This window comes from Ammospiza nelsoni, chromosome 17 (assembly GCF_027579445.1).
Source record: "Ammospiza nelsoni isolate bAmmNel1 chromosome 17, bAmmNel1.pri, whole genome shotgun sequence".
NCBI classification, from domain to species: domain Eukaryota; kingdom Metazoa; phylum Chordata; class Aves; order Passeriformes; family Passerellidae; genus Ammospiza; species Ammospiza nelsoni.
Window position 1 is genome coordinate 8,864,241 of NC_080649.1, and position 13,716 is coordinate 8,877,956.

The 13,716-nt window shown below is 44.7% G+C and overlaps 1 protein-coding gene across 1 annotated transcript in view; it reads right to left on the minus strand.

The window, feature by feature from the left end:
• The window catches only part of BMERB1 (bMERB domain containing 1), a 46,141-nt gene extending 33,798 nt beyond the window's left edge, over positions 1-12,343 (minus strand). Inside the window, exon 1 of the mRNA XM_059484794.1 lies at positions 12,109-12,343. Within this exon, the coding sequence (XP_059340777.1) occupies positions 12,109-12,214 (106 nt within the window). The 5' untranslated portion in view covers positions 12,215-12,343. The remainder of the gene's footprint in view (positions 1-12,108) is intronic.
• Positions 12,344-13,716: the final 1,373 nt, after the last annotated feature.

Consider the following 13,716-nt stretch of genomic DNA (forward strand, 5'->3'; position numbering starts at 1 on the left):
CCTGTTTCATAAGTTGAAATCCCCTATTTATGAATTAAATATAAGCCTAAGAAGAGCTAGAAACAAATTTGTCTTTCAGTGAAATATTGGACTGCCACCAGCATAAAATCTGTTGGTTTTTAAAATGAATTAAGCTAAATTGTTTCCTTTTTCCTTCTTCTTTTCCCCTCAGGTAACCTTTCCTATTTGATTTTCTGGATTTACAATGAGATTTTCCTATTTCATTAGGTGTTTATCTCCCCTGTTGCTATATGAAAACTTGCAACCAGCAAAGAAAATAATATTGGCTCTTTTCAGGAAGTGTTATCAGACAGAATGAATAGACAAAACCCACTCACTATAACCTGCCTCAGACCACTGTTCATACAGTAAATTCCACGGGATTAAATAATGATTTCACCTTTTGCTTGCAGTTTTAAGATCTGTGTACTAATTCTTACATTTAATGGGAAATTATTTGTAAAAAGGAAAATACAAGCTCCATAGCTCCATTTAATTATTTCCTCAGAACTGATTATGCAAAGTTAATGACCTTCTGGATTAAGTAAGCCTTTTGTGATGAATCTCATTTCTACAAACATTTATCTGAATTGATTATCTTTGACCTAATTTGTGCTGGTGCAGACTGGGGTATAAAACAATGCTCAAGTACTGCTATAAACAGTTCATGCTATTTTATTTGCATCTGTTTGCACATTTTTCAGTTTGTTTGCAATATTGATTCATTTAGGAAGATACACATCTCAAAACAGCCATCTCCCATGCTGCCTGTTTCTTTATTTGACTCACTAGCAAACACTCATTTATCCTAACCAGCATCTGATAATGCCCTGGGTTAGCCCACAAAAATGTCATTGTAAGAATACTGTCCATTCTTCTTGGAGAGCAAACAAAAACCTCCCCACTGTTATTAGGGGAGGACGTTCCACAGGACCTGGAAACTGATGAGAACCCTGATCATTTGTTCTAGCAGGCAGAAAATGGTTTCTAGCTTGGATATTTTGTCTTTCTACCACTCCAGAAAGAGGAAACCTGGGGAAATTATTGAAAGGATATTCCATGAGATGGGATCCTGTTTCCTGCTCCTTGTATATTTTACATCACTGCAAAGGGCACTGGATGACCTCCTTATGAACACACAGAGAAGTGTCTCTTCTCCCTCATGCAGAGTGAATGCAAACATGCCACAAGGACAATATTTTCTTTGCTGTAAATACCTACATATGTGGAGGACTCACAGGAGACAGTTTTTTCTTGCTTGCAACACAGTGATGTAACACCTTCCCAGCATGAGAACAGTTACATCAGATTTACTCTGTTGTGGCTAACCACATAATTTCAAAACAATAAAATTAAGTGCTATGATTTTCTCCACTACAAGAATGCTTTTACAAAGATATTTTATATCCAGACTATTCTACATAAAAGGTAAAATCCATTAAAAAAAACCTACTGAGGAAAAAGCTCACATCAGCTACTATGAAATGACTGCAACTAAATAAAACCAGAAAGATGATTAAAAAATGCTTTGCCTGGGTAAGAGTGATGTTGGAAGAGCTCCTGTACATGTTCTTTTGTTTCTGATAGGGAATTACCCTGAAATTTCAGCTCCCTTGCAGGATATCTCTGCTGAGCAGACACAACTTGGAGTACACAAGCTGAGAATGTTTTTGTGCATTCGGTGTGTCCAGCCTCAGATCCTGCAGCTCTGCATAAACAAACCCTGGAGCAGGGTTTGAACCCTGTGCTTCTTTCTCTGAATGAACACAGGAGCTGAGGCAGAAAGCTGCATTAAAGCCAGGAGGAATCAAGGTGGGATGAATTAAGCTCATTTATTCCACCACACTGTGTCTGTATATCAAAGACAAGACTGAACACAGGGGAAATGCTGCTGGAGCCAGTGCAGGAGCTGGCACCATCCTGATCAGGGAGTATATGGAAATAGTTCCAAAACATGTAAACCTTGAAATAGGCCTTAATATTCCCCTCTTCCCAAATGATTGTCCTAGTACCACTGTTACATCCCTCTTGAATACTTTTTTCTCTTGATCAGCAAAGAAATAAAGAACCACACTGGTCACTGGCTGCCTGCAGGCACCTCAGTGCTTCTCACACACAAGAACCAGTCACTTGTCCCCGCTCCAGTGACCTCCAGTGCCTCAGAGGCATAGAAAATAACAGCCTGAAATCAAACTGCATTAGTTACCTCCTTCTAGAGGTCTGATTTGTGAGAACAGGCACTAGCTTTCCTAGTAGCTCTCTAATTATTGAAAGAGAATGCAAAGAGTCAGGAGTTGCAAATCCCAGAGTAGCCAGATCTTGGTATCTGGTCATTGATACCTTCACACAGGGTGGGGAGTGCGCAGGACAAGAGCAACAGACCTCAAAAGAATACTTTGTTTTTCAAAATAAACCTGTGTGAGACAAAAACTTGCTTGACATTTAAATAAACCATGATGCTGACAATGCAGCTGCTATTGGATTTCCATACTCCTTTCACCTTTCCCCATGATGCTATGAATTGAAAATACAACCTTGTGCACTTTAAACAGCAGTTTGTCCTTCAGAGAACGAGGAGAACATACAGCTGTGTGCAGCCTGGTGGGGAGCTTTGCACAGTGGATGTGATCTGACAGCTCTTTCTATGAAAAAATGGATCCAAAGCAGGACACAAAAATGAGGGAAAATTGCCTTTGAAGGTCGAGCCAGGAGCCCTCATTGTCAGTTTTATTCAGTGGCACTGGGTTAGAGCTTTATCTGTGAGGAGCTATTTCAGAGTGGCTCAGGAAAGCTGCCAGGAAGGCTCTGGAAGGGGTTTCTGTGCCCAGCCCTGCATGAGGCTGGAAATAGAAACTGGAGCAGTTCCTTGCTGTGGCAGGTACCTTCCCTCGTGTGGATCTCCACTGAAACCATTGCACATTCCCATCTGCAGCAAGGCTGAGCTGGAGCCACACTCCAAGGAAAGCAATTCATGCTACATCACTTCATTTTACATCATGGAGATTTAAAAAGCAGTATTAAGAAACACAGATTACTTGTTCATTTACTTCTGTCATTTTGCTCAGTGGTCAAAGGAAACAGCCTGTGGATTTCCATTTTATTCCTCACCAGAGTCAGATGCTGATCCTGTAATACTAACAAAAAGCTTCAGCACTTATGTTTCAAATGCTGTGACAGTACCAGCTACAGCTAATGTTGAGGGATTTAAAATTTATTTAGTTTGGTATTTTTAAAAGACTTTTTCTATCCTTATTAATTTTTTTTTTAATTCCAAAACACTAAGTCAACAAAATGTTCATTCTCAAAGAGTCTTGTAAAACCTCTTTAGGAATAAATATATGAGCATCAGTTGATAAAAGCAGCATATGTGCAAGTGAAATAATAGTAAAATGGCCACAGGCATTTCAAGATTTCACACCTTTAAGACATTCTCCTATGAAATTATCTGACTGCATACCAGAGAGTTTGCTTTTCTGTCTCTCCCCACCATGTGATGTGATTCTCTAACACAGTTTTCTAACAGTGATCTAAACAGCTTAGCTGGTAGGTAATTTTAGGTAACCTTAGAACCACTGGGTAATTATTATAGACATACAAGTCCAATCCAGTAAAGACCAAAACTGATTCTGCATCAGTTCCTGCCCGTTCCTCCTGTGCTTTCTGAGCTGCTTCAGACAGCAAAGAAACCAGTTCACATAACAGATCCCACTCCAGCAAGTAAATAAATATTGAGAAAATGCTCTTCAGAAGCCAAGGAAAAAAAGGTGTTTCTCATTTAATGGGACAAGTAATTTCTCAGAGGGATGAATGTTGCTATTCTTGAGGCCATGGGCATACAATGTGTACAGTCTGACAGCAGAGACTCTTACTGGGATCTTGTTCCTCAGTGTATGAGGCACACAATACCTGCAGGGAGCCACAGGCAGAAGCTGTGTCCTTTCTTAAAGATCAAATAGCCAGAGCAGAAAAGCCAAAACCATCTGGTTCTTTCTCAGTGAATTCTGAGGTGAAACAGCACAGGGCTCTTCAACTCACACAAATTATGACAGCTGGCAAAAAAATGTTTTGTACTTGCCTTTCATCTGTGGATGTGGAGTCATTCTCTAGCAAGCTCTGTCTGCACCAAGTAAATTGCTTTTGCATACTGACTTTTGTTTCACTTTTCTTATACACTAATACTTTCTTCCTCACAACTGGCACTGGGCAGCTACGAGTTTGAGCTGCTTGAGGTCTCAGAGGCAGAGAAATGAAGGAATTCAAGCAGAGCTTATCTATACCTGAGACAAATCGATAGCTGGCTGTCACCTTCTCTTTGCATACCAGAAAGAAAGAAATGTCATAATCACAGGATGTTTCACCCCTTGCCAAGGCAGAGACAAATGGATCCTGATTTTACTGGCTTTCAAATCACCATGGCTTGCCCTTCACTATCACATCCCACACACTGTCTGTGCCACAGACAACATCAGCCTGAAGGAAAATGTGTGCTCAGAACCTGCCAAACTGCAGAACTTCAATCCCCTCCCAGGCACCATGCCCAGAGGAAGCTGTTTGGGAATCCATGCTAGAGGATGAGGAGAGAAACTACAGATTGGATAAGGAAGGTGGGGACACAAATGCATAACTAACTTTCTCTGGTGTGAAAAAGGATAATTTGAGGAGCAGCGCTCGCTGTAGGGGCTCCAATGTGTTTCCTAATTATTCACTGCTCAGCCAGGGAGACTGAAGTGCCACTACCCTGCCAGTGCAAATGGTTCTCCAGGGAGCAAATGCTCATCCCTGCTTGCCACAGGGACAAGTGAGGGCAGAGACACCAAGCCCATGGGGCAGCCTGACACAGATTCCCAGGAGAGCCCTCCTGGCAGTGACACAGCCCCAGATTCCCTCCCCAGAGCTTTCTGCAGAGAACCAAGGTGAGCAGGGCTCTAGGAGATGATGGTCCAGTTTTGCTTTTACTGAGATCAGTGAGGAAATTTCCATTCATGCCAATGGAGCCAGCACTGTGTTTTCTATTTTCAACCAAGAAAGTGTCAATCAGGCTCCTCCATCCCTTCCCAGGGAGGTCAGGTCACTCTCCTGCTCTCTTGGCTTCAACTCCATTACTCTAAAACTCACTTTGGCCTCCTGGACTGCAAGGACACAAGTGGTAGAAATGACTGCTGATTCCTTCCTTGGTTTGAGTTGTTTTCTACAAAAGATGAACTAATCTGTTAAATCACTTCATAGTGAGATCTTTTGTTCTAATTTTACCAGCATATGAGAAAACCCAAATGTGGGTGTAAAAAACTACTAAAAACCCTAATCAATGAAGGTTTGGGTGGTGGAAGGATTCAGGGCAATAAAAAGATCTTTAAACACTGCTGATATTCTTACAATGACAAATTCCCTCTTGCATTTTGGTAGTGTTTGCAGTCATTAGGCTTTTGCAATGAGCAGTTTGTGTCACTGGAAATCATTCATCCTCATTTAGTAACAAGCTCTCTTAAAATTATTTTCTCAGATATTTTGCCCTTTATGAGCTGACAGAACTTCGATAATTCATGTTTCATTTCTGGTCCTGAAGGGCAACTAACATAATTTATCCAAGGGTGCTCCCCCTGATTTCTCATAGTTTACCCTCCAAGCATGCATTTTTCATCTCTGAGTTTTGAATCCATTTATACTGTGCCTTTTAAGTAGGCAGACAGCAGAACATGTTTCATGGAAATAAATCAGCATTATTTATTGTCTCTGGGTCTATTTTATTAAGTAAGATTTTTATGAAAATGGAACATATTTGGCTACAGAAGAAAAGCCCTCTGGGAATAAGGATTAAAGAGTGCCGAGTTCCAAACTTTCCTGTACTCAGTAACTACAAGAAAATAAAGAGTGCTGAGTTCCAAACTTTCTTGTGCTCAGTAACTACAAGAAAACTCTAGAAACCTCACCCAGGATACACAGTACTGTGCAGTGCATGCCCAATCCCAAATGTAAGTTTTGATTCTTGTTTTATAACCACCCTTGAGGCAGACATACACACATTCTCACAAGTGGTTTCTCTGATGAAAACATGCCATGCAACTAAGACATCAGCTATCAAACACAGTAAAAAAAAATTACACAGACTGAGTCCATAATCCCACAGGCTACCAACAGCAAGGATGATTTGTGTAGTTCAAAGTGTCCTACTTTCCAAACCTAACACATTTTTTCTGTAAAATATGTTTAAAGGAAATGAGAAAATTCATGAGCAACAGTCTCAAATAAGACACTTTAGATTCATCTATGACTCTTTCAGCAATTATTGTTGACACTGGTTTGCCTATAAACACTGCATTACATGTTAAGTGTTCATTTCCTGCTTGGGCACAGAGTTTTGGATGCCATTAACCTTCAGATTTATGAGTGCCTCAGGTGAGAGAAATGTCTTTGCTGAGACATGCGAGTGCATGTGCAGCAGTAAGATCTAGATCCATAATAACCACCGTGTTTTGGCAAAGCAGCCCCTATCCAGGATTACACAGAACGGGTCAGGCTGGTCGGGAGCACAGTGCTCATCTCTCCTTCCCTGCTCAGGCAGGGTCGTTCCAGAGCGCACAGCACAGGATTGTGTCCAGATGGGTCTGGAATATCTGCAGCGAGGGAGACTCCCCAGCCTCTCTGGACAATCTGTCCCAGGGCTCGGGCACTCTCAGGGAAGTTCTTCCTGGTGCTCAGGTGGAACTGCCCGGGCATCAGCTCCTGCCCGTTCCTGCTGTGCCATTGCTGGGCCGGGGAGCAGAGCCCGGTCCCTGCTCTGAGCCCTCCCCGCTCACACTGACAGGCACTGCTGAGGGCTCCTCTGAGCCATCTCCTCTGGAGGCTGAGCAGCCCCAGCTCCTTCAGCCTCTTCTTGTTCCTCCCAGCCCCTCTGGCTTTGATTACATCAGGATGGATTTGGTTGCGCAGAACCTTGGGAAAAGTTAGGCAGTAAATAAGCTGCATTTTTTTGTTGAGAAACCCTGGACGCACAAAGCCAGACAAAAAAAGTGAAGGAAGGGCAAAACTCATGAAATGTTTTAGGGACATTATGGGAGCAAGGGTGGCCCATTAATTGATATATTTCTGTTCTGTGGCCCTGAGACACTCACATAAAGTATCACCTGGAAAAAGCTGCTTTAAGAGACCTAGTTCCCCTCACTGTTGACCAATATTTTAGTAGGAATTCACTCTGAGGCACTGAAATGTTTCCAGTTCTCCCTTTTCCTTCTTTCTCTGTCTCAGTAGCTGCCTGGAGCAACCAGCTGTGGGAGGGGGAATTAGAAAAATGAGACAATGTGTATAATAGCATAAACTGGATTAGTCTCACTCTGTCAATCATTCTCTGGGCTCTTTGTGAAGCAAATGAAAACCCAAGTTACAGCTTTCCTTCATGAGCTACAGGGGATGCAGCAATGACCTGGTGGAGGTTATTAAATGGAACATTTTAGGTACACACTGCTAGTCAAAATCACCATTGACTTAGAAGAACACTAAGCTGTATAGAGGAATTTTAGAGCCATCTGATTGCCATCAAAGCAGGTGAGCTTTACAACTGTTCTACAGAAAACAGCCTCCATCCTTTCCAGAAAACCCTTTCTGATTTTCAGTGTGGGAGTTCTGTCTTGGTTTCACAGATCAGATACTGCTGCTTTTCCTCTTGAAGTACAATACAAATATGATAACATTAAAAATAATGAATAAGGTAAAAATCTAGAACTGGCAGCATCCTTCCAATCAGTCTTTGTTGATGACAATGTTTTGCCTGATATTTTCTAAAAAGGTCAAAGTTCACTATGAATATTTTATTGTCACTTTCCAGTTTTTGGTCACTCTCTTTTCAAAAATTTTACACAGTTGTGAGTTAGGGTTTTTTTTTAATGGAGACATGGAAAGAATATTAATTACATTCTCTGTTGGAAGCCCATGTTCAGACCTTCACAAAGCCAGCATTCTTGCTGTTTCTATAAAAAGCAGCATAACTGTGTGTATCCTTCAGTTAGCCTCTTTCCCACCTATTTAATAGATGGCCTGAATAAGCCTAATTTGTTTTGTGTCTTTTATTGCCTGTAATAGATACAATTAACAATTATGGGGAATTTACAGTGACACAAGGGCATGACTGCTCACTGCATGAACAGCAGGGGTGGTAGGGTCATAAATTCTTTTTGCCTCTGAAGCTTTTTTTTTTTTTCTATTTTAAATCAGAGTTAAAACATGATGAGCTTGGGTTATGAGAGTATGATGGGCAGGGTCACACTGCATCCCTGACTGACTGGGGAGGGGTTGAAGCAACAGGAAGTTTTTATGCAAAGCACCAACATGGGTTTGTGGATGTCTATGCAATATGTGGGGTGTTGAGAAAGAAGGCCCAAAGGTATTTGTTTGAATATTTAACTATCAGATGACAGAAACAAAATATTAAATAGTCTGTGTTTTCAGCGCTCAGCAGCAGAGCACGTAAATGCAAACAAGAGTCTTTCTGGCTAACAAATTTAGAAAGATTTTGAAGACAAACTAAGTGAATATGGTGAAATAGGTATTCACATGTGTCAGTCCAGGATCTCAGTGAACCTGGGACCTGTTCTGTCTTCCTGCTGTTGGAACAAATCAGAGTGATCTCAGAACTAGATTCACCCCACTGGTGCTGTTCTGGAGTGCTCTCACAGCTCCTTGCCTGGACAGAACCTGTGCTACAGCACCCACAGCAAGAAGGGAGAGCAAGAAAAGCCACCTGTGAAGGGTTCATGCTACTGCTGAATCTCATGATGGGAATCTCCACCTTCTGTAGTACTGAGCTGTAACAGAGTCCCTTTGCTCTATTCTCCACATCATATCCCAGAACAGTCAACAAGGTGGATCTCTGCAATACAGGAGTGTGGCAGCTCACCTCCAATGCTGAGTTACCTTTCAAATAAAATACACAAGTTTCATGGTGCACTAAACTGCATCCAAACATAACCTTTGCAGTTTTCTGGCATTTCTGCTTCCTTATGCTGATTCAAGCTGGAGGATTCCTGGCAAATTTTGCATTTAGCTCCAGCCCTCATATAAATTGCAAGAGGACAGAAAAGCTCAGCAGAAATGTATCTGAGAAGTGCAGTGTCCAAAAGGACGGTGAAAAACTGCTTTGTTTCTCTGTGGCTCTTTGCCTGGTGTGCATGCAGTTATTTAATCAGGGCTTTATGAGCCTCTGCCAGCAGCAAGACAGATGATTCTAAATGAAGCTGTGCACTCACTAATAAGGACTGACCAAAGTGCTCCAGTGCTCTGCCTCAGAGCAGGCTCCCAAAGTCTATGTTGTAAAAATCATTTACTGGGAAGGCTGTAACCACATTATTATTATACAAACCTGACAATTCCTAAGCTTGTATTCTATGTGCATGCACTAGAAAACAGATGAGTTGCCCTGTACATAGTAAACCACCATTTTTAGTGTTCTCTAGTCCTTGGAAATTTCCTCTTGTATGTGAAGAGAAAGGCTTCAGGGACTTGTTAAAGAGACACCTTTAAGTAATTTAAGCTTGCACAGATCCTGACACAGTCAGGTCACAGGGCATCAGATCCTCAGCTGCTCTGAACCAGCTTAACTCCACAGATGACCTGGCTGAAAGAGGCCATGGTAGGATAGAAATATACATGATGTACGTTCCATTGCTGTGAAGTAACTCATCTTCGTTCATAACCAACCCCTAGCAATGCTTTCAGCACCACGGACAGAGAAGCCAGCACAGAGCTCCCATCCATCCGACAAACCGAGGAGCAGCTGCCTGACTTCCATGACGTTCGTTCTCCCTGCAATGGACATAATCAGGATGTACATTCCCGTGTGATAAGACTGCCCTCCCATCACAGGCACTGACAGGGAGCAGCACTCTGCTGTGCAGCGCTGCACAGATACACAAGTTCTGCCTCCAAAGACATCCTGATTTAATACCACAAATCCTCAGAGTAAAAAGGGCAAATTCATATGCAGTAATAAACTTCTGCTTTTGTTAATACTCTTAACGAGCATTTCATATTTCAAACAATATGCAAATACCAAAGGCTAATTGTTAACATCAGTAAAAAAGGGGATGACAGTTTTTCAGCTCCTTCACAGACAGTCTGGCAACTACTGTCATCATGCCATGCAATTTAGGATGACTGTAAGGAAGCATTACAGTAAATAGTAAGATCTATTTATTTTAAATCAATGCAAAAGTGTGACCAGAAGTCAGTGTTAGTATTTAAATAGGGAAGATAGGCAGGAATCATCTAAACCAGTTACTATAAATAGCATTTTCCACAGTATTTTTAAAAAGCTGAAGCCTAAGAGCAAACAAAAGAAATCAATTATTCAAATATATAATATAATAATTTTCTCCTTTTCAAAGAACAGATCATGATCTCTAGATTAATTCCTATTCCTATCCAAAATGTTATACACAGAGAAATACTCTCATTAAACAGAAAGTAGTGTGCAGAATAGGAGCTCAGAGCAGAGCCAGGGAGCACACCTGGACACTGGCTCCTAGTCCTGCCAACAGCCCACTCTGGTGCTGGTACCAAGCTGTGATTTGGGTGGCAGCTCAGGGCTGAGCACATATTTTTAAGCAGATCAGATCTCCCTCTCAGCCTGCACATTGCTCTCTTCCAAACAGACCACTTTTTGTTCAAAACTTACAAGACATAACCTTTCCTGGCACCTCAGGATAGCAGTTTTTATTATTGTTATTATTACAATGCTGCACTGCACTCAGCTCCCGCGTGCTGGAACAAAACCAGACCCAGTTATGAGAACAAGAAAAGCACGTCTGTATCGTGCCAGGGAACCTGCAAAACTGTTGCATGTGTCTGACTCAACCAACTCAGTCAACAGAGATTTCAGTCTTTGAGTCCATTTTAGAAAGTGTGGAGTTTCTCACTGCTGAATCTGTGCCAGGCACTGCAACAAAACCAACACTGCAACTGAAGCATCAGCTGGAGAATTACACCCTGTCATCAGCATATGGTAGACAATAACATAGCCATGGAAAACTGGAGCTAGAGGTGAAGCATCATTCCAGAACACAGCACTCTCTGAAATGTAAACATAGCAGATGCAGTGGCTAAAATCTGCTACCAAGGTGCTGCAAAGCTATGCCATGTTTAAAAGCAGCCAGGTGGGACTTCACAATTCAAATCAAAAGATGGGTGGGGAACCAAAGATATCAGCAACCCCAGTACCAGCCAAGTTGAAGGTGTCACAACAAACAGCACACAAAGCTTAAATTCCTGTGGCTAAACCAAACACTTGATGAAACTTAGAAAATATTTTTCTTGATACTGCCTAATACAGTTTTTGTGACTAGCTTTTCAAGATCTCTTGTCTCAGTGGTTACCTGGAAAATTATAACAGGTTCGCAAGCTTATTAGGTTGTAAAGAAGACAGTGCTGCCAGTAGAAGAATAATAGCTGGTACCTTACAGACAACGAGGTCCCATGGATAATGTGAATTGGCAGTGATGTATGTTTCAACTACTCTTTCCATCAGCACTTTGGACAGGTTATGTCAATTGCTGCTTCCTGGTAAATTACGATTTCAAGAAAGCTCTCCCAGCACAGAACATTTGTTGAGCTCGTCAATACAGTGCAACCACTGAAGGTGTGAATTAAGTGCTGTATTGCTGCACCCTCTGCCCAAGATAACGAGGGAATAAAGTGATCGTCATCTGCGCTTCCAAACCTGAAACACGTTAAAGACTACCAACGTTTATGAAAATCTTTATGTTAAATCCCACCTGCTAAGCAAAGGTCCCGGTGATCCCGGCTCGGGCACCCGCTCCCCGCCGGGCTCTGCGCCGCCCGTGCCGCAGGGAGGGAAGGCTGGAGCCCGAGCGGGGCTGGAGCGCCCGGCGGGGCTGGAGCCCGAGCCGGCCCGGCGGGGCTGGAGCGCCCGGCACAGCCGAGCCGTGAGCCCCGCACAGCCCCCGGCCAAGCCCCGGCTCAGAGGGCAAAGCGGTCACACGGACCCCGCTCCCCGAGCGGCCCGGGCTGGGCTCGCCCCGCCAGCAGCCCCCGGGACCGCCCGGCCCCGCCGCAGCCGGGGCTCCCCGGCCGGCCGGACCCGCACCCGCGGCCCCCACTCACTTCTGCCCAGCGCCTCCGCCTTCCACTCCGTCTCCTCCACCGCCCCGTAGCGCCGCGTGGGTCTCTCGGCCTCGGCGCTGGCCGAGATGGACCTGCGGAGCTCCATGGCCGGCACCCTCAGCCCATGCGGCGGCGCGGGCGCTGCTGCGCGGGGCTCGGCGCTCGGTGCGCGGCGCGGGGCCCGCGGGCGGGGGGCGGGCAGGGGCTCCGGCACATGCTCAGTGCGGGGCCGGGGCGGGGGAGCCGCCGCACAAAGCCGTGTCACACCTCGCACATGCTGCACACACGCCCCGCCCGCCCGGCCCTGCCTCCGCTCGGTCCTGCCTCCGCTCGGTCCTGCCTCCGCTCGGTCCTGCCTCCGCTCGGTCCTGCCTCCGCTCGGTGGGCACTGCCCGCCCGGGCTGCTGCCCGGAGCTCCGCGCCCGCGGCTCGCTGCTGCGGCTCGGCCCAGCCCAGCCCTGCCCAGCCCAGCCCAGCCCAGCCCAGCCCTGCCCTGCCCAGCCCTGCCCAGCCCAGCCGTGCCCTGCCAAGCCTTGCCCAGCCCTGCCCAGCTTTGCCCAGCCTTGCCCTGCCCTTCACAGCCCAGCCCTGCTCTGCTCTGCCCTGCCCAGCCCAGCCCAGCCCAGCCCAGCCCAGCCCAGCCCTGCCCTGCTCCCCTTACACGGCCAGGTTCACAAACCCGCTCGCTGCCAGAGCACAGCAGAACTGTCCATCTTGTGGCCGGCGCAGCGCTGAGCACATTTCTGACCTGAGCAGCTGGGGAATAGTGGTGACATCCACAGCCACTCACGGCTTTTGCAGTCTAACACATCTCAGGCTACTGTGCACGCAGCCTTTGGCTTCCCTAAAAGTCCTGCACTGACTGGAATGACGCTCATTCCAGCATCACGTTGCCAGAAGCAAGAGAACAGCACTCAAACAAGTGATGCAATTTTGTGTCTCTCATTTTTCATCAGCATGCAGCTTTGCTGTTTATGCAGCCTGCTGGGAATAAAGGAAATGACTTTGCAGGAAGCACAAGTGTGGTGATTATTACTGTTATTACTAAGTTTTTTCTTTTGTTGTAGGGGAGGTTATATAGTTGAAATCCCTGAACAGCATTTTACAGTTGGAGCCTACCTTTCCTAGTGAGATCACATTGCACTTTACTGTGAGTGGCACAACTTCTCACATAAAGACAATGAAGCAGGAGTTAGACAGGCTGTCCAGAGCCCCACTGCAAATCAGGGGTTTAACACTTTTTGCCTCACCTATAAAGAATCATGGGGTACTCTGGGTGAATACTGGGAAAACTCACTTGTTTGTCACCTACTTTTGCCTGCAAAGTCTTGTCCTTAATCATTAATACTTCAGAAATACCTCTGGATCCAGTGGTACACTTACTAATTGGACTGGCACACACTGATGCTATTGTGTGAGCAATTTTGTTTGAGGAGTACTTCACATGCCAGAGGCAAGAACACCTCCACATTGCTTTTAAAACTGTAACTGAAAATTTCTCTACTTGTCTTCCTGAGAATTGGAATTAGCCAACAAGAAGAGCTAGACAGTTTTAGGACATCTTCAGGGCACTCTGATTTCTCTCTGTCAGCTGAGCTCCCCAGAGAT